Source organism: Eretmochelys imbricata, chromosome 4 (genome assembly GCF_965152235.1).
Source record: "Eretmochelys imbricata isolate rEreImb1 chromosome 4, rEreImb1.hap1, whole genome shotgun sequence".
Taxonomy (NCBI): domain Eukaryota; kingdom Metazoa; phylum Chordata; order Testudines; family Cheloniidae; genus Eretmochelys; species Eretmochelys imbricata.
This window is the reverse complement of record NC_135575.1, coordinates 65,430,785-65,453,371: the sequence shown is the minus strand read 5'-3', so window position 1 is coordinate 65,453,371 and position 22,587 is coordinate 65,430,785. Positions and strand designations below refer to the sequence as shown.

The following is a 22,587-nucleotide window of genomic DNA, read 5'->3' as shown; positions in this document are numbered from 1 at the left end:
AAACACCTGATGTTCTTACACAGTGTGGTTAAGACAATTAAAAGGACCTCATGCAGCGGGTAAGGGATATGCAATCAGAGGAATACATGATTTGGAGAGAGGATCACATAGATGTGTTTTAGCTAACAACATCGTAGTCATTTTAAAATCTTAACCTTGATTAAGCTGCACAAAAGTAAAAGTAATCAATAGATTCCATGCTGTTCTGCTGGAATGTTGTATCTACACTATTCTATTGTAGGAAACTACTGAATTTGGTACTCATCAAATTGCTAAACACAAAGGGCAGGGGCAAACTTCCCAGCTGTTCATGCTCAGTGCACCAGAGAGTGGGGAAGCAAAGATGTTGCTATGCCACCTTTACCCCTCCCCCCAATCAAGGGAGGGCTGGGGATCCAAATTGGCTCCTTGCACAAGTTAAAGCAGCCACAGGGTTGGTTTAATTTATGCCAGCCAGAATGATTTCCTAGAGACTATACTGCCAGTTGGGAATTGGAGTATACCATAGTCCAACCCCAGCATGTTCCCAATGCTGGTGGACTAGTAGAAGTTGGTGTATGTCAGCTTTTCATCAACCCAGGATCCCCCCCATACTGGGTGAATCCTCCCATTCCTTCTTAGGGCAGCTTTTTAAGGTAATTTGTTGTCAGACTCAAAGTGTCCTTAGCAGGACCCTGGATCTGGCCTAATAGCCGTATTTTTGTGCATTTAAGTTGTTGAGTCATTGAAAACCATGAGCCAAATTCGTGCCTGGTATAGCTCTATATTTCCTCCTGTGGAATAGGTATCAAGTTAAATATCATCTAGGACAGGTGGGGGTTGGCCTGTGGAGTCCACATCTCTCTGAACAAGAATGGTGTTATTGCCATATAAAGTCAGCATCAGTATAGAAACTTTGGCATGGGACAGTATGCATAACCATATAATGAGAACTAACAGATTTCTCCATCAGCTCTAACAGCACAAGAAAAGGAGGGGGACAGTTTAACAGGCAAACAAACAGAGATCTCCCTTATTTATAAATGCCAGGACTTCTGGGTCCCTGGGATTAGAAATTCTGTATGTATAATGCAGTACAGCTGTGGCCATTTCAAGCAAAGCAATGAGACTGTTGCTATTTGAGTATGCTCTTAATAAATGCTTACTGGAAGCCCTGACTGAATTAAACCCAGTTATAATGTCACAGCTGCTATTAGAAGTGCAAGATCATCATAAAGTTGCTTGTCACTTGATTTACTTGAAGCACAGCAGCAGGCATCTTATTAGGGTGTTAAAAAAACGTGCTTCAGGTTTTTTCACTGGGAACATCTGAACGTAAGTCATTTGTGGTAGACTGTTCAGAGTGTTGCCCATTAATCACCATCGTGCACCAAGAATAATACGTTTTGGCTATTTCTAATCCCATTTTTAAGATTAAAACTATTCAAACTATGAAAAATATTTCTTAAACAACTATGACTGAGAATCAAATATCATAGCTCTTACCTGTAAAGTGCTGATGTGCACGGGGGTCCCTGTACCATTTACCGTGTTCTTTTTGGCTACATTGCCTCCTTTCCCTTCTGCTTGCTCCGCCTTGGCAATTTTTGCTTTCTCAGCTTCAATTCTCTTTGGATTGTTCAGCATTACCTGAACCACTGCATACTCAACCAGTGAAGCAAACCCAAAAAGAAGACAAACGATCAGCCAGACATCTAAGGCCTTCACATAAGACACTTTGGGGAGTTCAGCAGCAAGAGTCATACATTCAGATGCCAAGCTGAGCACTGAGAAGATACCTAGAAACAATAAAGCAATATATTAAAGTAATGAAAACTGTACAGTCTTCTTAGCCTCTTCCCTACTGGAGCGCTCTTCCCATGTCCCCAAAACAGCTATACTGCTAGATTCTAATGGATGACATTTCTTATGAGTGAATGGAACTTCATGATGTAGCAGGTATATTTTGCAAGAAATGACTATCTGCTGAATATACATGATACACATGCCTTCAGTTAACTAATGGCTTAATAATCTAGACAGGATTTTATTAATATTAATAAACCTTGAATGCCTGGAGAGGTAGATAGACACAGAGATGCTAAATTACTTATGGTTACACACACACACACACACAGAGTCATTTGAGTATGTGTATCTAACTCCGGGAAGATGGAAGGGCATGAAATACACTGTTAAAACCTTGTCTTTTCCTCCATATCCTTTAGCTCTAACATGATGGCCCAGAATTAAGCCAGAGGTGTCCCAGGAATCTAGACAGCATGGAAAATACTTAAAATGGTCTGTATCAGTGTAACATGTCTAGAGTACAAGTTAAAATGAGGTTTTTGGCTAAAAATCAAAAAGAAAACCTGTCCACAATTAGCTGCGCAAAGGAAGGAAATAAAGTGGCTAGGGAATGCATGGTGTCTTAGAACTTCAGCTTCAAATGACTGGTGCTCAGAGGGGGCCTTTGTATGGTCCCAATGAGCACCACTTTCCTAGAAGGTTCTCAAAGCTCGGCAACCCGCAGGGATACATCTCACTGGTGACAAAATGTGGAGATCATCTCAATGAAGCAGTTCAGTCATATGCAGATGGGATATTTACAGACACTTATGTGTCGAAAAGGCTGACTATCTAAATGGTTGTCAAATTAGGCATACTTACACCCTCTTCCCCAAGTTAGAATTGCCATTTTGGTTCTATGATCTCTATTGGTAAAATTCTTCCCTCAGTTGCACCTGTGCAACCTCAATGAAGTAAGTGATGCTGGATGGATGTAAATAACTTCAAAATCTGGCCTTAAGCAGAGGCGTCAAGTCAGCCCCATATTATCATCTAAGTTGATGACATATGTTATCCAATATACACACCAAAATATTAATTCATGCAGGGATTTTTTTTCTGATCCTTATCCACTTATGCTTGGAAAATGTTAATGGTCCTTATAATATTTGTACTGCTCCATCAAAGTAATTTTAAGCTGAGCAGGGCACAAAATATCAGACTTTATCACACCATTCCCTCGTTTATTTTGCTTAGATTTTGGTGAGATTGTAGTGGCCAGTATATTCAGAACTGCTATAATTAGACATTTGTCTCCCATCACCTTAGAATCCCAGATTTTATTTAGTATAAGGCATTAATCTAACACTGGCAGCTTGTCAGATATTAGCTACTAAAACAAAGATGGGGGGAATGATAATAACCAAACTGATATGATTTCAAAGTCAAAATCTTTCAATATACTGTCGAGAAAGATATATCATTCTAAAGCTTGTAATTCCAGCTTTCCATTGGTTGTAATACATTTATTTCCTGCCCTAATGAGATATCAGACTGATATCAATGGACAAAGAGTGAAAGTAGAAAATCCCTGTGCTTGGACCAGATGATTTTCCCTGTTTCATATCTGAAGCATTTGAGCACATACAAGAAATCCCCCTTTTTTCCTTGCCTTTCACAATGTAATTATGAACCACTTATCTGTGATGATCTCATTAGAGATTCACTCCCCATTTTTAACAGTGGGGAGTGGAAATGTAAATGCAATGTTAGAGTTAATAAAGCTCTATGTCCTGTTTACTGCTCATGCTATAGAAAATGCTTAATACACCTCTCCACTTTCATTCAACAGCCCTGAAAATCAACACCTATTCTGAACCTGAATCACCTAACTAGTAGCCAAACAGACTACCAATATGGGCTAGTAAACATCTCTTTGTAACTGGATATTCTTTGTAATATGTAATTATTTTTACTATCTTTAAATATGTTTACTGGACTAATAAGCTATTTTTGTTAGTATTATGTGATAGGTGCTGAAAACACTCAGCTCTTTACAGTCACTGCCCAGAAGTACGTAAGATCTTGGAGCTTATGATCTTGGGCTTAAAGTTGGAAAACTAACTTGTAAATTCTACTGACTGAAAAGATTACAGCAGAGCTTTCATCACTTTGTTCAATAGGGCAGCTGAGGCCACAGTGACTTTCTGCTAGTTTCCATTTGTCTGGAAACCTGGGGTAAAAAGTTCAGTCTCAGAGCAAAAGAAAGGAAAGAACGTTTTATCAGACTTCAAGGAAAGAATATAATCAGGTGGAGGAAGAAGAAATATTCTATTAAATAAACATTCACTGCAAAATCAACATTGACATGTCTTAGAGAACCTGACAACAGTTTGGTAAGTTGCACCTCTGAGTGCTGCTGTATTAGGTGCTTATCTAAACTGGCCCAAAGCAAAATGCTGGAATACAGTTGGGGAGAAAAAAAAAAGAAACTCAAAAGTTGAAATATAAACAACAATATTCAATTCCCATGGAGCACTCAGAGCCCCTCCACAATTTTGGAGCCCCTCCACAATTTTGTTGAAGTAGAAAAGTGCTTGGCCTGGGTTGGGAATGTACCTGTTCCTCTTCCCTCTCCTAGGGACCCAGGTTGGTGACAAAAAGGGTTTAGCCAGGAATATGGAGCAGGACTGCTCATTGCCAAGAGCAGTACCAACCTTTGCATTTCACAGGTTTAAGGTTACATTTCAATTCCTAAGCCTCACATCCTGATTTCCCTTTATGGGGATTCCCCTACTCTGTGCACACACGCACATACAGACACCCCTGCTACCATAATGTTCCTTTCCCAGTTACATGGAACTCCTAACCCTGACTTCTCTCATGACTCCTTCTAGCAGTGTGGGATTCTTTTATACCTGGATTTACTTGAAACCCCCCGTCCATATGTAACCTGTTAGTTGGATTCCCTCTTTAACTTCCTTTTCTCCCAGCTAATCCCTGTTGCATCTTTATTGTTTGACTAGTGAGGAGTTTGCGGGGGAACCTTAGTAGTTTCCTCCATGCAACAGAAGGATTTTTTTCTTTTTGAAACAGCCCTTATTCAACCACGCAGCTAGTCTAAACCTGGCTCCTCTTAATTTCATGGGAGAGGTGCCCAGTAGGACAAGTAGTAATATTTCCCCTTCCTTCCCTGATTTCTGTGTGTTGCTCTGTAGCAGAGCGCTGACTCACCAGCACAGCGCCTCCTGCTGGTTGTCCAGGAATTAGCTCTCTCAGCCCTGGAGCACCCTCTATGGGCTGGTGTCTCACCCCTCTGCAGTCCCTTTATCTCTGCCACATATAGGCCCCATGTACCTGCTGGACTACAGTGCCCCTTACCTTGGGGTGCTGCCCCTCACACAGGGAGGCCCACTCCTCTGGGCCCACCTCCCCTCAGTTACCCACTGCCAGTCCTCAACTAGCCCCTTTACTCAGGGGAAAACTGCAGTCTGCAATGGCCACTTATCATTGGCTAGGGGGTTGGACCTGCTGCCTCTCCCTGCAGCCCCAGTACCTCCTTAGGTCTTCCTGTCAGGCCTCAGCCTGTTAGGTCGCCAGGCCTGAGCTCCCCAGTGCCTGCCTCTTCCCCAGCACTGCTCTGTTGAAGGTACCCTGTGCTCCCAGGCAGCCTGGATCTTCCAACTCCAAGGCTGGAATGAGACTGCCTGCCTCCTAGCTCACCGCCCTCTTTATACCAGCCCTACCGGGCCCGGATTGGCTCTTCGGGGCAGCCCTTTCCCAGAGCTGGTTTTAACCCCTTTCTCTCTGGAGCGGGGTGCTCACCCCGCTACATGCTCATATAGCAAATGATAGTTCCTTTGCTCAGTGTGCAGTGTCTGGGGTCTGTGCACTGTACGACAAACGTAGGCAGTAATTAAGAACAAAAGCTGGGTTTGAGGAAACACAAGTACATAAGAATTGCCATACTGGATGTGACCTGTTGTCCACATATCCCACTTCTACTTTAGAGGGATGTGTAAAACACCCCTTGGTGGACAGTAATGGAATAACCAGTTCAGAGAAGTTTCTTTTTAACCCCCTGTCAGCTAGTGGTTGGCTTATGGCCCTAAGAATGACGATTTATAGCTCTTATTTTTTAAATTCCTATCTGAGGTAACTATGGGTGTTTCCATTGGGGTGCTAATGCAGCAGAGCACTTAAGCATGTATTTTGCTGGACTGGGATGTAGCCAATAATCCCTTTTTGAATCCTTCTAGCTTCTCAGCCTCAATGTTATTTTCTGACAATGAGTTCCACAGGTTAATTATATGTTATATAAAACAGTATTTCTTGTCATCTGTTTTAAACATACTGCCTTTAAAAACCACTGGTTTCCTCTTTATTCTTATATTATGAGAAAAGGGACACAGAAGCACCTGATTTGCCTTCCTTGTGACACTGATTATTGTATAGACTTCTATCATGTCTCCTTACTCATCTCTGTAAATTAACAGACCTAATCTTGTCACATTCTCTCTTCAAATGGAAGTCTTTGCATGTTTCTAATTATTTGTGGCCTGTCTTCGTATTTCTGTTAAATTTTATATGAGATAGGGTTACCAGAACTAGCAGAATTCATAGAGAGGCATATCACTGATTTGTGTATTGACATTAAAATAGTTTCATCATTATTTTCTCTCTTATTCTCTACACATCCTAACTTTTTTCTCTTTATTTTACAACTGCTGCAGAGGAAATGTCACACACAGTAACACCCAGGTCTCTCTCCTGAATAGTTAGAGTTAATTTAGAATCCAGGCATATGAGAAGTTCAAATTCTTCCTTTAAATGTGTATTACCTGACATTTGTCAATAAAATTTCATCTGCCACTGTACTGCCAATTTTATGGACCTTTATTAGATTCCTCTGCAATTCTTCAGTCTTCTTTAGTTTTAACTAACATAAATAACCATATGTCATCTGCAAATTTGTCCAGTCCCGCTCGTTTGATGGATACCAGCAGGTTGTGCTGAGATCCACCTACTGAATCCCATGTGCTGCTAACCCTCCAGGTCTGAGTAGTGATTAGTCACTGTTTCAAGCTCTGTCTCTCAAGTGCTCTCCCCAGCTGCAGACCCCATGTGTGACACCCCTCTTGGGCAGTGGGACCCTGAACCCTGGCTGCCTAGGCCCAGGAACCAGTGCCATAGCCCTCCTGAGCCCCCAGTTGTTTAGACCCATTCTCCCCCAAGAACAGATCTGGCTGGCGAAGCTCTGATTTCCCTAGTGCCCATTGGGCACCAAATACTAGTAAAGTAAGGCACTCAGTTTAGCAAAGTAATTTCTTAAACAGACTTTACTCTTAGAAAGTATAAGAGAATTGAGATCTATGGAAAACATCAAACTCTCGAATGCAATCAAACTTAATCTAATCTCACCCCTTTTTGGGACTCACTGAATTTGATCCAAATCTTTAGAGGAGGCAGAGACAGCCATTTTTTTCCACACCCTCCTGCTGAGTCATGTGCTCTTGGTGATGAAAAGTCTCCCCTTGACTTGCAGAAGCCCACTTTTTATCAATAGTCTGCGCCCCTTTGGTCAGCTAAAGAAAAAACACAGCTCTTCTAGTCACGTGAAGTCTGCGGGGCTGAAGCCCAGGGCCCTGAGCCCTTCCACCTGGGACTGAAGTTGGACAACTGAAGTTGGACCTGACAAGTTATCTTCCTGGGGGCCCCAGGCAATTGCACTGCTTGCTACCCCCCGGCTTTTCTATGCAGAAAACTAGTTGTTGAGGCACAGGTAGGCCGTGGAGTTTTTTTATAACATGTTAGGTGGAGGGGAGGGATCAGAAAGAAAAAGGTTGAGAACCCCTGATCTAATTCATAATGACCGCTACAAGTACAAATAGAGTTCATAAAACCAACTGGAATTCATAACTGGACACAGACATATTCCCCACACTAACACATGTCAATTCTCCAGATTAATTAATGAACATAACAAACAGCTTTTGCCCACTGACTTTCAATGGCTCTTGTGCTCCTAAGTCACTCAAACGCTACTGAAAATCCCACCCATGGAATTTAGGCACAATTACATTTATTTCTTGAACCAACTCCTTAGGACTGAATTGACAGTAGCCACTCTCCCCTCTTGTGGCTCTCTATAGCTAGCTATTCTAGAAGCAATCTTTTAAGGTCTGGAGAAATTGCTTCTCCAAAGGTTGTACCAATGTGACATATGATCAGTCAAGACACAGGGAGTTGACAAAACCCATTACTGCTGCTTTGTTGGATTTAGTTGTCTCTGATCTCTCTCAACACTGCATATGCAAAACAATTTTCCTCGTACAAAGGAAAAACATTAGTATAATTTTACAAGCATATTTGTATTTTTTGACTTGGGATTTGTTTCAATATGGATTATACTCTCAAGTCCACTTCACTTAGAAGTTTTATCTCATTAGATTATAAAAAGTCAAAACTTCAGGATGCTGCTATAAAGTTAGGTTTGTCCTGATGCCATACTGCAAAACAAAATGCCTGTAATTTGTGGGGACTTAAGTCCCAACCCTCCCTTAATAACACTCACTCCAACCTCCTGAGCAAGGAGTAGGAAAATTATGTACAATCCATTGCTTCCTTTTGGGATCACACCAAATGCCACATAATTATGCTGCTGTATTACATTTGAAAAAAAACCAGACACATATATTCATTTACTGAGACCAAGAAATACTCTGAAGTTTGTATATATATATATAATCCTCAAATACTGTACAATCTGCAACATGCTTCTTATAAATTGAATGTTGAATTAATTAAACCTTTCTACTATATTACTTTTAAAAGTTGTATTATTAATGCATAAAAAGTTGATATATAAAAATTCAGGTTTTAATCATATTGGAAATGACTATATGAAGAATACTTGTTTGCAAGAGATTTTTTTATTTCACAAAAATATATATTTTCCCTATACTACTTCATAAAAATTCTTCCATCTAAACATTATTTGTCTCTGTTGCACTTTATATTCATGATCCTTGTAAAGTTGTAAACACTATAAAGTTAGAACAGGGTATACTCCATGTGCTATCAAACTAAAATAAACTATATTTCATAAACAAATAGCTATTTATGTTTTTAAAGGACAAGTAAAAAAGAAAGGAGAAAGCATATGCATGTGATGGATATGCTAAAATACGCCTTTGAAAAAGACAAATTTTAAATATATTTAGTATATTTAATGTAGATTTTATTTTTATTTAACATCTATTAGAGTATCACATACAATCCAATTAGTCAAGTTTGTTTTTTCTTAATTAACTCTATGCCCCTACTGCTTGGTAGCAAATGAAGAATCTGATCTTGTTCCCATTCAAATCAATGTGACTTCTGTCATGGTCTTCACCAGAAGCAGCAGCACTCCCAAAGACTAGTATTATCTCTTCTAAGCCTGACTTCAGCCCATAGGAAACCTTAACGTAAATTATTATGTGTTTTGCTGAACAGGATGAGCACATGGTTAAAGTACTTTGATAAATCAAGGCCCTGATGAGACAGAAGCCAGTCTGGTAATGGTGGCCATTAATCCTCGTCAGAACATTACTGCTATTTAATCTTCAAACAACTGCTGCAGGAGGTAGGTATTCTACACCTTAATAATCATCTTGATTAGCCATTATTTATTTATTTATTATATATGAATTTATATATTCAAGTTTCTATAAGGTGTCTATCACCACCGTGTCTGTGGTGCACGCTATACGTGTATAATATAAAAGCGAGAACTTTTCCAGGTATGGAAAGGAGACACATTACAACCTCCTTGCCTCAAAACCACATTAGAAGGCAGACATAGGAAAACCGTGCCTAAACACTAGACATGGCATTACGCAAAAGCCTGGATGAAGAGATGTGTTTTATAGAGGCTAGAAATGGGAAGGTTTCAGTGAAAATGAAGACCATGCAATGGGATGTAGTTGCTTTCAATATCCCATCTTTTGCTATCAAAGCAACTGAAAAGGGTAAAGTGGTGCTAAGTGCGTTCTCACAGTAGGTGTAAATGTCGGTTACCCAGTGGCACTCTTGCAGCACTTGCATCAGGATTGATCCAAAATGACAGCCACGACAGAACAACAATTAGCAGTGTAGGAGCATAAACACCCATCATGTAAAATCCAACTTGTCTTCTTAAAGTGAAGATTACTTCTACACAAGTGTAATAACCTTTAAAGAAATAAACACATTAATGTTCTAAATGTTTTACAGGCCAAACTTTTCAGATTTGAATGCCTTAGCATTACTCAGAATCCTGCCCTGTTGAAATCAGTGTGGATTCTGCCCATGATTTCAGTAAGGCTCTCAGTGAATTAGGCTTAAAATAAATTGTTTTTCCCAAAACCAAATAGTTCATCTGAAAACACGTTTGAAGCACATATGAGAGCTTACAAAACCTGAATGAAAAGAGAGCTGTAGCTCATGACTGGCCTGTTGTACTTGACCTTTCAGAAAACAGAGAAAATCACAGTGCCTGCTGCTAAATCAATCTCTAGATTTACAAGTCTTTCCACACAAGAAAAGTAGAGTAATATCTTCTTTTGTCATTGCTAGTGGGTGTTCCCACAGGCATATGAAAGGTCATATTCAGGAAGCCAAATAGGGACAAGCAAAACCAAAGGGAGAAAAGAGGACCTGGGGGGATTCTTCTGTATTCCAAGGAAGTGGAATGCATGGACAGAGACTAGGGTTTTCAATCCAAAAAGAATTAGGCTTCCCAACTCACACTGGCAAAATTCTGTCCTCAAAGATGCACTGTCTCTAAAAGCAGAATTTTGCCAAATGGGAGCAGAGCACTTATCTCCCTTAGGCTCATGTGAAAATCCCAGCTGGTATCAATTTTGTGAAAAAGAAGGAAACACTTATTAAAATAAGGTGTACAGCTATGAAGTCTTGTTCAGATTAGAAAAAAATTCAAAAAGTAGAGACCTAAAGCAGGGCTTAATAAAAATTGCCATGATAATGAAAGTTGATAAAGATAATTTTTCATGTTGGTACAAAATTTTAAAAGAAAATCCTCTAAATTTAAAATTGGGAAAAACTAGGCATACAGGCTCAGGCTTATTTAAATATGGAACTTCATCACACAAACATACTTCTGGACTACCTGGAAAAGTAACTGGAGCAAAGAGTAAAAATGAACTCCACAGCCCCCTATATTTGCTGATAGAGAACAAAGGGATCAAGGAATATGGTGGTAAAAACAGTAGCCAAATTATGCTCATATTTAAATTCATGTAACTCTACTGACATTGTCTTATGTTCACCGGATTTGATCGTATAAAAACAACTCCATAAACTTCGCTATCATCATCTCAGGGCAAGACTTTTCCCATGGCTTTTAGTCTATTCCAGTTAGTAGCTAAATTTGGTGAAAAGCAAGTAAATCTTAAATATAGAGCTTAAATAGCAAAAAGGGAAATACGTTCTTTTTTATGTTGTTACATTAATAAATTGTTCACCACACACACACACACACACACACACAGTTTACAGTTAGAAGTTGTTTGAATATATAATAATCACAAAGCCAAGTACAAACAAAAACAGAAAGAAAAGAGTTTTCCTTATTATTTTGTAGGTAGAAGACATCCATATGCTCTTAATTCTTCTTCTCCCCTTTTATGATCTTTAGTCTGAGGAATTCTTCCTATGCAGTTGGTGAATGGTTTCCAGATATTTTTAAATTCTTAATTATTTTCCACATTATTTATGACTTTTATGTGTTCAGCTGTTTGTGTTAGGTCAAATTCATTCTGACTCTGGCTAATGGTCTTGTATCATCTTTCAATAAGCAGAGTATAATATTCTTTGCCATCACCATTTATCATAAGGGTATCCATTTTGCACTTTCATGAGAAATTTCTGTCTTGCACACAAAGAAAAAGAAATGCAGGGACTTTTATTTTAGTACAGGCAATGATTATCATACAAATGTAATCCCCAGATTTTCTTTTGCTTGGACAAGTACAGAACATATGGATCCAATCCTACTTCTACTGATGCAAATGTTACAAACACCCATTGACATAAATGGGTGAACAAAGTCGGGGACTATGTTTGCAGTTGTCAAGCATTTCCAGCATAAACCATAGCTTTGAAATCCAGTTTGTACATTAATGAGGTGCCCTTGCACAGTGCATGAGATTGGTTGTAATTTGGTATTGCAATGAGATGCTCTCCCACCATATGCCTTCAAAATATGAACCTTTAGTAAATTAATATGCAAACCTAGCAATGCCTCCCTGTATCTGCAAAGAACCTATGACAATACCTCCGAGAGTCATCTCAAGGGAGTGTTAGGTCCAAAGCCTAGTTATTACAAAGGTGAATATTATTAAGAGAGTTGGTAAAAAAAAAATTGATTTTTGACAAAAAAGAGTCAAAATTTGACAACAACTTTCATGAAAATCTCACCAGTTCTAAATGTTAACTCTTTCTTTCATATGAGAAAGAAAAGAGAGGAACACTGAAGATATTCACAATCTACCATTAAATATCTTATTTTTCTATCATAAGGGAACACCACAACTCCATTCCCCCCCCCCCCCCCGAATATAAATTTATTCAGGACAAAACCCCAATTAATCCCATTCAACTGTCAAATATTTTTCCAGCATCCAAGCATAACACAGCAATTGGTCCTAAGTATTCCATTTTTCACCACCCAAATAAGATGGAACAGCCTCTTTTGTATTATCTGGTGCTTCCCTATTGCTCAAATTTAATTTTTTTAGTCTAATTATTAGCATTTTTGTGAGTAATGTGTTGTTTAACTGTTTAAGGATTAAATACCACTGTAGTTGCTACATAAACTGGTATCTTATCCGAAAGTAGGGGTGAACAGAACTGTTGACTAGCACCTCTGGCTTGTACTTTTTACAGTTGTATAATTTTGCTGGATGTGGAGTAATTCTATAATATTTTAAAATGGTAAATCAACCAGAGACAATGGATTACCTAGCAAAGATTTAACAGTTTGAGAATTCATTCCTGTTGTAGTTAAGACCATAGTTCCAAGGAATATTTACACTGAAACCTGAAATAATGCAAAGCTCAACTGATTTCAAGTTCCAATACAAACTTCAGACTCAGATCAAATTAGCTCTGAGGATTATTACGATTACCTGGGAACTCTCCAGATATAGAGTATGGCTCCACAGTACCTGCAGGATAACAAACACTATCCTTTGACAGAACAGAGTTTCTGGATGATTTTAAGGGGAGCCTCGGAGATTCCCTTCCCCTTAGCTCTCCTTTCTGTGTTTTGCTGGAGGCTTTCTGCAAGTCAGCAACATATGTTTCAAAAAGCACTGACCAAAATACAATAAAAACCATGCTCAGTTGAAAAAGAAATGCTGGTCATTGCTTCTGGATGCGAGCAATTTCCTAGCTATGATTGTTGGCAGAAATCAGTGGAGGTAGAAACAGACAATAAACCACTGGAAGCCATATTACAGAAATCACTGTACAAAGCAGAGCCTGGATTTCAGAATATCATGACATTGCAAAAGTACAAATACAGGATCTGTAAACTGTTTTTTACAGTAAACATGCTTTCAAGAGCACCCTATCAAAAAAACTAGAAGCTGCAGGAAGAAGAGTTTGAAGTAATATTCAAGTATTCTGAAACAAAATTTGACAAGCTCAAACAAGAAAACTAACATGACTCAACCATAAAACAATTTGAAAGAGTAGTTCTAGATGAACGACCAACCAGAAAAGCCCAGGCACTTTCAAACATAAAAACTTATTAGGACAATGGAAATGAAATTGCTATGGGAAGATCAGAGACATCTAAACAAAAAGAAGGAGGTAATCTAACCTGACCTCCAACATCTCAATGTCTGTATTAGTTTATGGTTATTATATTTGGCTGTTATTGTGTTATTCATATCTAAATTATTGATTAGTTAAAAACTAATGTCCTCTTCTGCAATACAAAAACTATCAATGCAACCATTAATCATTAACAATATACAATAACTAAATGCAAATTGAAGTCTTTAACAAATAAAATTAGTTAATAGAATTACATACCTGTGCCTTTATAATATTTGGTACAGTTACCATATTCAATATCCTCTTCTTTAATGTCAAACTGGGGCAAAGCAATTTTTTCTAACTGAACAGGATCTCCAGATTGCCAGATAAATCGTAAATCATCAGTTGTGTAACCAACTACAAGAAAAAAAAATTAAAAGCTACCTTACACCAGAGTCAATTCAGTAAAAATATCTATCTATATATCTATCTATATATATATGCATGTATGTATTTCTTTCATTTCTTGATTCCTGCTTCCTGTCATAAAATTATCAGTTGATTCACAACTAGATTTTTATTCTCTATTTGTTAATTAGGACTTATGGAACTCTGTAATACTGAAAATCTGAAACTGAATGAGAGTGTTATTTTAGCACTCAATATTTAAACAGAGAAAACAGTACCTGATTCCCCACAACTTTTAACATTGTATTGTCATTTAGACTCCAATTCAGCAAAGAACATTAACACATGCTTAACCTTAAAATACGTTCTTAAGTCCCATCAACTTCTGTGGGATTTAAGACTGTTTATGTGGTTCTCTGAATCTGGGCCTTTCATGTGTAAGAAGTGGCCTTTCGTGTGTTCCCCTCTGATTTGGACAAACTTAAGGGCCTAATTCAGGAAAGCATCCCTTCAGCAAAACACTTAAGCATGTGCTTAACATTAAGTACTTGGCTAAATTCTACTGAAGTCAATGCAGTTACAGAATATACTTCAATTTAAACATTTGCTTAAGTGTTCTTAAATATGCTTAAGTGCTTGCCTAAATCTGGGCCCACACAGATCACTTTAGACCACTGAATTTACACATAGTGCAAAGCAGTGGAAGCAGGTCCATGATGTTTGAGCATAAAAGAATGTTAACTAAAAGTAGAGTCACGATCGTGATTTTACATGTCATTTTTCTGTCTGCCTGATATATGGAGTTAAACACAGATACAGCATGACAAGTAGTGGGAGGGATGGGGGACCATACAAACGGAAAATTGAGAATGCAATGTAATTTTTTTGTAAGAATGCAGAATCTTTAAGAAACCTTAAAGAGTTGTTCCATTCAGAGGGTGAGAATTAGGCAGATAATTTTCACATTTGAAAAATATCTGTGATAAAAAACTAAAATGTGAATGAACCTCTAAAACTTCTCAAAACATAATACTTATTATCTACCTCCACATTTGTATCATAAAAGCTATATCATGAAAATAAGTTTTAATACACCCTTAATAAATGTATCTAATAAATGTAATAAAATATGCACAGCAAATTACAACAAAACTGTTATAGTCAACTGCGGGAATACAGAGGGTGTGCTTAGTAGACAGTGAATGGTGTTTAGGATTGTTAACAATAACTGCAGATGTGAAGAATTAGTGAGGGAGTGGGAGGCAAGCATATGGTCAGGATAGCTGATGATGCAGCAAAGGATCAGAGTAGAGGGAGAATATAAGTCTAAGAGGATACCTCAATTGGCAGAGCAGAAAAGTAAAGAGACAGGAGACCAGAGGTAGTTAAGGGCATAGTCATGAAGGATACTTATATATATATGAGTCAATTTTCAAGTGGCTGGGAAGTCAGTAGAGGTCTTTCAGGACAAAGGTGATAGGTATGAGAGAGTTGGTAGCACTCCCAGACTAGAGTTTGGATAGGAGGATCCCTAGGAGGCCTTGCAGGAAATGTGTTGTAATAATCAAGGCATGAAGTAACTAATTCACAAAAAAGCAGTTCTTCGTGTACATGCTGAGGAAGACACAGACTATATTGCAGAGATGATAGTAAGGTGGACTAGTAAAAATTAGTAATGAGAGCTGCAGTGGAAATTTTGGAGTCAGGGATAACTCCAACATTATAGGCCTGTGAAGCGCAAGGAAGGTCAGAGGTGAGGAAGGAAATGCATGTCTTAGAGACATAGCTGAGGATACTTCTCTTGCAAAGGTGGAGGATACCGTCTCTCTAACATTCAATTTAACATCACATCAAAGATATATATGCTTCAGAGAGGTTGGAGAGAGTTGAGGGAAAGGTAAATGAAAGAGTTAAAAGGAGAGACAGAGTTAGATGTTACTAGCATAAAAGTGGTAGTTGTGCTTAAATTGTGAAATTTTTAGTGTAAAGAAAAGGAGGCAAATGAAATAGATAGTTTTTGGTAGACTAGAGCAGAATGGTTTAGAATCCAAGGCACAGTCAGAGCTAGAGACAAAGAAATGGTAATTAGAGATATAGTAGCCAAACTAGGAGAGAAGGGACTCATATCTACTTAGTGTTCAGGCCAGTCAAAGAGTATATTTCTTGACATTGGTGTCATATGCTGCACTGAGATGAAGAAGAATATATAGCACAAGGAGTTATCTTTAGCAAAGTGGACGAGGTAACTGAACAGTCCACGTAAAGCAGTTTCTTGCCATGGAGGAGATTGAAGACATACAGGTCTGGATCAAAAGGAGGTGAGCAGTAAAGTAATTGGAGAAAGTTTACTTCTCTAATCTCACCAACATTTTACAGAATGAATGTAACTTGTACAGGTAGCAAAGAGTCCTGTGGCCTGCCTCTGGAAATTTCCACTACATGAATCCGACGAAGTGGGTATTCACCCACAAAAGCTTATGCTCCAATACGTCTGTTAGTGTATAAGGTGCCATAGGACTCTTTGCCACTTCTACAGATCCAGGCTAACACAGCTACCCCTCAGATACTTGTGCAGGTGGTAATAGTTGTTGGGAGTATTGGGGTCAAAGACAGATTTCTTATGAATTACAGAATTTTTAGTGCAGTAGTGAAAATGCTACAAAGTAAAATGATGGTGATATAGGGAGCTAAAGCTGGAAGACATATCGAATTGAGTGAGCTGAGTTAGGAACTAAGACCTACCATACCAGATCAGGACACTGGTCAATCTAGTCCAGTATCCAGTCTCTAATACTGGCCAGACCACATGCTTCAGAGGAAGGAGTATAAAACTCTATAGTTGACAATCATGGCATAACCTGCCTGGGGAAATTTTTCCTAAATCCAACACATAAAGTGTGACTTATCCCATGATGCAGGAGGGTTTATATCCCTTCTGTTTTTTAGAATCTCAAACGTAACTGTAGATATTCCTTTTCTGAACCCCACCAGGCTCTGTCTCAATAACATCTAGTGGAAATGAGTTTCAAAGGCTAATTCTATTTTAAGTAAAAATGTATTACCTATTATCAATTTTAAATTTGCTGCCTTTCAACTACAATAAATGTCCTCTTCTCCTTGAATTATGAGAAAGGATAACAGGAGCATTTAATTTACCTTCTCTGAACTACTATATACTCTATTATTCATCTCCCTCTAAACTACGCAGTGCCAGTCTCTTCAGTTTCTCTTCACATAGAAGCCTTTCCAGGCTTCTGATAATTTTCATTACCAGTTTCCAAACCCCCTCTATTTCTGCTATTTTCTTATGGACACAGGGTGACCAGAGGTGGTGGTGAGATCAAGAATGAGGCGTTTTACTTTCCCAAGAGAATGTTCGTGCAGCCAGATGTGGTAGGAGCAGAACAGCTATAGATTTTTGGGGCAGCAAGGGGAAGACTAGCGGTAAAGAAAGATAGACTGTGGAGTTGGTGGCTGTGGTGCTGTTATGGATTAATGAAATTTTGTATTACGGTGATGTTACAATCTCTTGATAACTGCTAATGGGAAAAGTAAAAAGGAGTCAGGTAAATTAAGTGGTGTGATAGTGCAGAAGAGTAAGTGAAGATTTCCAGTGCCTTTGGAGATTGCAGAATAATAAAACAGCATCTTAACAGATGAAAGGAAAACATGTTCATATCTACCTGGTCTGTCTCAGTTCCCAACCTTGGGCTCTCCAGTAATGTCAAAATAAGCTTTTTATGTGTCAAATAACACCCCTTCTTGGGACCTGGGTTTATTAACAAAGTTCCCAAGGAAACACAAGAACTCCTACCCAGTCCTCCTAGCTGGCTCACAACCCTTGGTGCAGGTTTCTTAGCCCTGTCCCTGCTGAAGGTCTCCTCTAGCAGACTTATTCTCCACACTCTATCCATCCTCACTGACTCCTGCTCTCTGCTGACATGCGCCCCCAAACCTGCTGCTGGGGAACTAGGGAGAGTCTCTCCCTGCTCTCTATCAAGCAGCAACTACCAGGACTTTCAACGCAAGTCTTTCTTTCTCTCCCCTCTGGCTCTCCATGGGGTTTTGTTTTATCCCCATCCCAGAAACCCTGATTTAGCCATATGACTTGCCTGCCACATGACTTTGAACATTTTCTCCATATGGAGAGGCAAGCTACGTGTGTTACAGGTGAGGCTGGACCCTTCTCCCCTTAAAGAGCCAGTCACCTTGTTACATTTCTTAAGGGCTCTGTGTTCATCATTATGCCAGGGGTTCTCAAGGTGTAAGCAAGAGAATGCTTTTACAGAAGCAAGTTGTTAGGGGAAAAAAACCCAAGCACCAGCCCCCCCCAAAACACAAATATAGGGCTTGATTCTGAGAGAATGTCCACAACTTCCATTATCATCAGCGGGGGGGGGGGGGGGGAGGGGGGAGTTTCCAAGCCTCTCCAACTCAGACTATTCAGTGTAATTACTATCTCAAATTACATAGAGGTTACTAGAGACTTCGGAATGAGAGAAAGAAATATTGTGGGAGAGTTTCTCTTAGCAGAGATCTGGTTACAGCTCCCCTATTTTGAAGTACACCTGCCGTATGCCAGCTGTGTATGGTCCATAAGTGATCACGTGCCAGTTAAGAACTGATGGAGTGGAACTGCACCCAAAGTGCCTTTCCTTGTCCTCTACACAGAGGTAAGAGGGAAGTCAGCAAAGGAGCTAGATTGCTGGCTTCATTCCTGCTGACAGATCCTCCTTAAACTGGATGTGACAGGGCATACCTGGCCTTTGCAGTCACCTACCAGAGGCCCAGCAGTTCTACTGTACCCCACCCCAGAAAACAGAGAAGTGACAGGAAAGCAGCAGCGAAGGTGTGACCTCCAGGGCTACATAGACAAGCCTCATGGAAGAGGCCAATAAGAGCCCAACAGGCTCAGATAAAAGGAGCTACAGGGCCTTAGCAGGTAAGTTCCTGGCTGGGATCAGCAGATTAAGGAGAGGTGTGCCTCTGTGCTCAAAGGAACTTGAGGGATAACCAGAGTTTGTTTCTGACTGCATTTCCTTAAGCTGGGTTTGCAAGGAGAGATGAATGCCCCCATTACACTGGGGCATTCCCAGTTAGTCCACTATGGCCAGATTCCTTTGTGTCACCTGAGTAGAACAAGAAGAGAAGAGAATTTGGCCCATAATTTTTAAACTTTCAAAACAGCAAGGGAATAACCCACCGGAAAAATCAAAATTTTTCTTGACTGCTGGAACCCAGGACAATATTTATTACTTCTTTAAAACATTTGATCCATGTGATCTAAAGTAAAGCCTGGGTGGGTGTCATAAATATAAAGGGAAGGGTAAACCCCTTTGAAATCCCTCCTGGCCAGGGGAAAGCTCCTCTCACCTGTAAAGGGTTAAGAAGCTAAAGGTAACCTCGCTGGCACCTGACCAAAATGACCAATGAGGAGACAAGATACTTTCAAAAGCTGGGAGGAGGGAGAGAAACAAAGGGTCTGTGTCAGTCTATATGCTGGTTTCTGCAGGGGATAGACCAGGAATGGAGTCTTAGAACTTTTAGTAAGTAATCTAGCTAGGTATGTGTTAGATTATGATTTCTTTAAATGGCTGAGAAAAGAATTGTGCTGAATAGAATAACTATTTCTGTCTGTGTATCTTTTTTGTAACTTAAGGTTTTGCCTAGAGGGGTTCTCTATGTTTTTTAATCTAATTACCCTGTAAGATATCTACCATCCTGATTTTACAGGGGGGATTTCTTTATTTCTATTTACTTCTATTTTCTATTAAAAGTCTTCTTGTAAGAAAACTGAATGCTTTTTCATTGTTCTCAGATCCAAGGGTTTGGGTCTGTGGTCACCTATGCAAATTGGTGAGGCTTTTTATCCAACATTTCCCAGGAAAGGGGGGGGTGCAAGTGTTGGGAGGATTGTTCATTGTTCTTAAGCTCCAAGGGTCTGGGTCTGTAGTCACCTAGGCAAATTGGTGAAGCTTTTTTACCAAACCTTGTCCAGGAAGTGGGGTGCAAGGTTTTGGGAAGTATTTTGGGGGGAAAGACGCGTCCAAACAGCTCTTCCCCAGTAACCAGTATTAGTTTGGTGGTGGTAGCGGCCATTCCAAGGACAACGGGTGGAATACTTTGTACCTTGGGGAAGTTTTGACCTAAGCTGGTAAAGATAAGCTTAGGAGATTTTTCATGCAGGTCCCCACATCTGTACCCTAGAGTTCAGAGTGGGGGAGGAACCTTGACAGTGGGATTTATTGTTCAGAAGATGTATCTAAAAAAAACCCCATCACTCATTAAATCCTTAAAGCCTGAGAGTCTGTATATAAATAAAGACCTCCTACTATATATAGCTCTCTGCTCATCTAGTGGCTAGCCCACTAAAACTGAGCTTTTAACTACCAGACTAGCTACCAGACATTTTCCTTTAGCTCAAGTGATATGCACCTGTGTGACTGGAATCAAGCGTTCATGATGATCCCCAATACCATTTTAAAGCTTTCTCCAATCACTGTGATGTTTCTATGTATGCAGTTTCTGGCTTTATTACACCATTTTTAGTAAACTGTGCTGCATTTTGGCATGTTTAAGCAAAGGTTTGGATGAGATACATAGCTGTTCTAGCAGATTGTTAGAGCTACAGTTTAACATGGAGGCTTGGGCTCTTTTTTTAAATACACATATTTTGCGACATTCAATCTGAGGTCAGAATAACACCTAAATGCACACAATTGGGAAAAATGCATCCATAGACCTTGCATCAGGGACACATTAATAAGATTGCTCTAGAATTCAAGAGCACATAGTCAAATCCATTTAATTTACTGAATTTCATGATTTTTTTTCTCCAGATGGTGACCTTTTTTAAAAAAGACTGACACTATGTAAGAAACAGTTTGGTTTTGGAAGTTCCATTAGTCAAGTAATTAAGTAAAATAAAACATCTTATGTGTAACAAATAAGTGAAACAAGGAAGCACCCCACTGTTGGAACTGGAAGGGAATACAGGTAGTTATGCCATGAGCTAACTTCTTACTGTTGCTAATTCAGTAAAAAGGGGCAAAAGCTTAAATGACACTGTCACTCAAGGGAGAGCGTAATAATCAATTCCTCCTCCTCACCTGTTTGAATTTAGCACGTCTGGTATTAAAGAAAGGTCAGTGTTTCTAATAAAGTGGAGAAAACTGTTCATGAATACTTCTTCCTGAGTAAATATGATTTCTATAATGCTGCTAAAGGGTCTTATATTGAAGTTCCTCTCAGGTAAACTTCCACTGATATCAAGTGTTTTGGGAATCAAAGGATTGGGCCCAGTATTAAACAAACATATAAAACCTAATTCAAACCTATTATAAACAGGTGTAGACCTATTTAATTCAGTAGATTTACACTCAATAATACAAGAGCAAATTTATCCCAAAATATTCTGCAGAGGAAGTGGTCGTCATGTAAGTTAAAACTACCTGAGGAAACTACTAATTCATTTTTCCAAATGATATTTATGTCCTGATTTTCCCCAATACATTTTAAATGTCTTCAGAAATGCTAAACAGTGTCATTATGTGTTTGTTAGCAAAAATGTAAAAATAGAACAAATGGTGCCATAAAAATTAGATATTTTTTTTGTAGGAAAGAACCATAAATTTTAATTTGTAATGGTCATGGAATATTAATTTTAAAATTCATTAAGAAATGTTTACACTAAACAACATATATATTTCTTGTTTGATTTTCAGGCCTGCCTAGAAGGTAACTATTTTTATGCATAGACTGATTTACATACAGCTCTCCAATTGCATCTTGCAACGTTGTGTATCCATAGGAAACAAGGTCAAGTCCAAAGGGCATGACAGAGTAACGGATAATCTGAGAATGGAAAAATAGATCTTAGACACAATTTGAACTGTTTTGTAAATAACGAAGTAGAGTAAGATTATATATATATATATTGCTTTAAATGTAAAGAAGTACAAAAATAACAAGAGTATATAGAGTAGAGCCTCAATAATTTTCTCTCGTCACAGAGTCTGATTCCAAAATATTGAGGTATTGAACAAACATCATTCAAAATTTATTCATGTATTTTGTCAGCTAAATTCTGTATTGTTTAAAAATAGTGCAATAAGATTTTAATGGATAACATTTAGAGGGAAAAAATGCTCACCTCACTAGTCAAAGTGTGTCTTTGATGGGTCCAGGAGGACATCTCCCACACCCTAGGTAGTGGGAGGGGGAAATCTCAAGTGAGAGCAGCTGGGGAAGTACTATGTTGTGGGGAGGGTGCTGCTTCTTTCTCATTCCCTCTCCCACACCAGGCTGTGGAGGAAAACGGGGAGGACCATGTCCTGTCTGCTCCTGCTGCCACTGAACAGCAGTAGGGGGTCAGGATAAGCCAGTTGATTGGCTCTCACCTGCTGGACTGGGGGAAGATTGTTTCTGCTTGCTGTTGGCAAGTAGCCAGTTTAGGCTCTTTTCCAGGCCCACTTTTGTGTAGAGAGTTGGATCTCACGATGCTAGGGTGAGGTTGATTGCCAAATTTTGTTTGGGGTCTGGAAGGGATTTTTGTTTTCCCATATGGAAAACTTTCAAACTGCTCTGTGGGTTTTATCACCTTCT

General features: G+C 39.1%; 1 protein-coding gene across 1 annotated transcript in view; it reads right to left on the bottom strand.

The window, feature by feature from the left end:
* The window catches only part of GLRB (glycine receptor beta), a 72,693-nt gene that overhangs the window by 16,967 nt on the left and 33,139 nt on the right, over window positions 1–22,587 (bottom strand). Inside the window, exons 6-9 of the mRNA XM_077814477.1 lie at window positions 21,755–21,837; window positions 13,852–13,992; window positions 9,829–9,981; window positions 1,486–1,778 (exon numbers count right to left, since the gene is read on the bottom strand). Of these exons, the coding sequence (XP_077670603.1) occupies window positions 1,486–1,778; window positions 9,829–9,981; window positions 13,852–13,992; window positions 21,755–21,837 (670 nt within the window). The remainder of the gene's footprint in view (window positions 1–1,485; window positions 1,779–9,828; window positions 9,982–13,851; window positions 13,993–21,754; window positions 21,838–22,587) is intronic.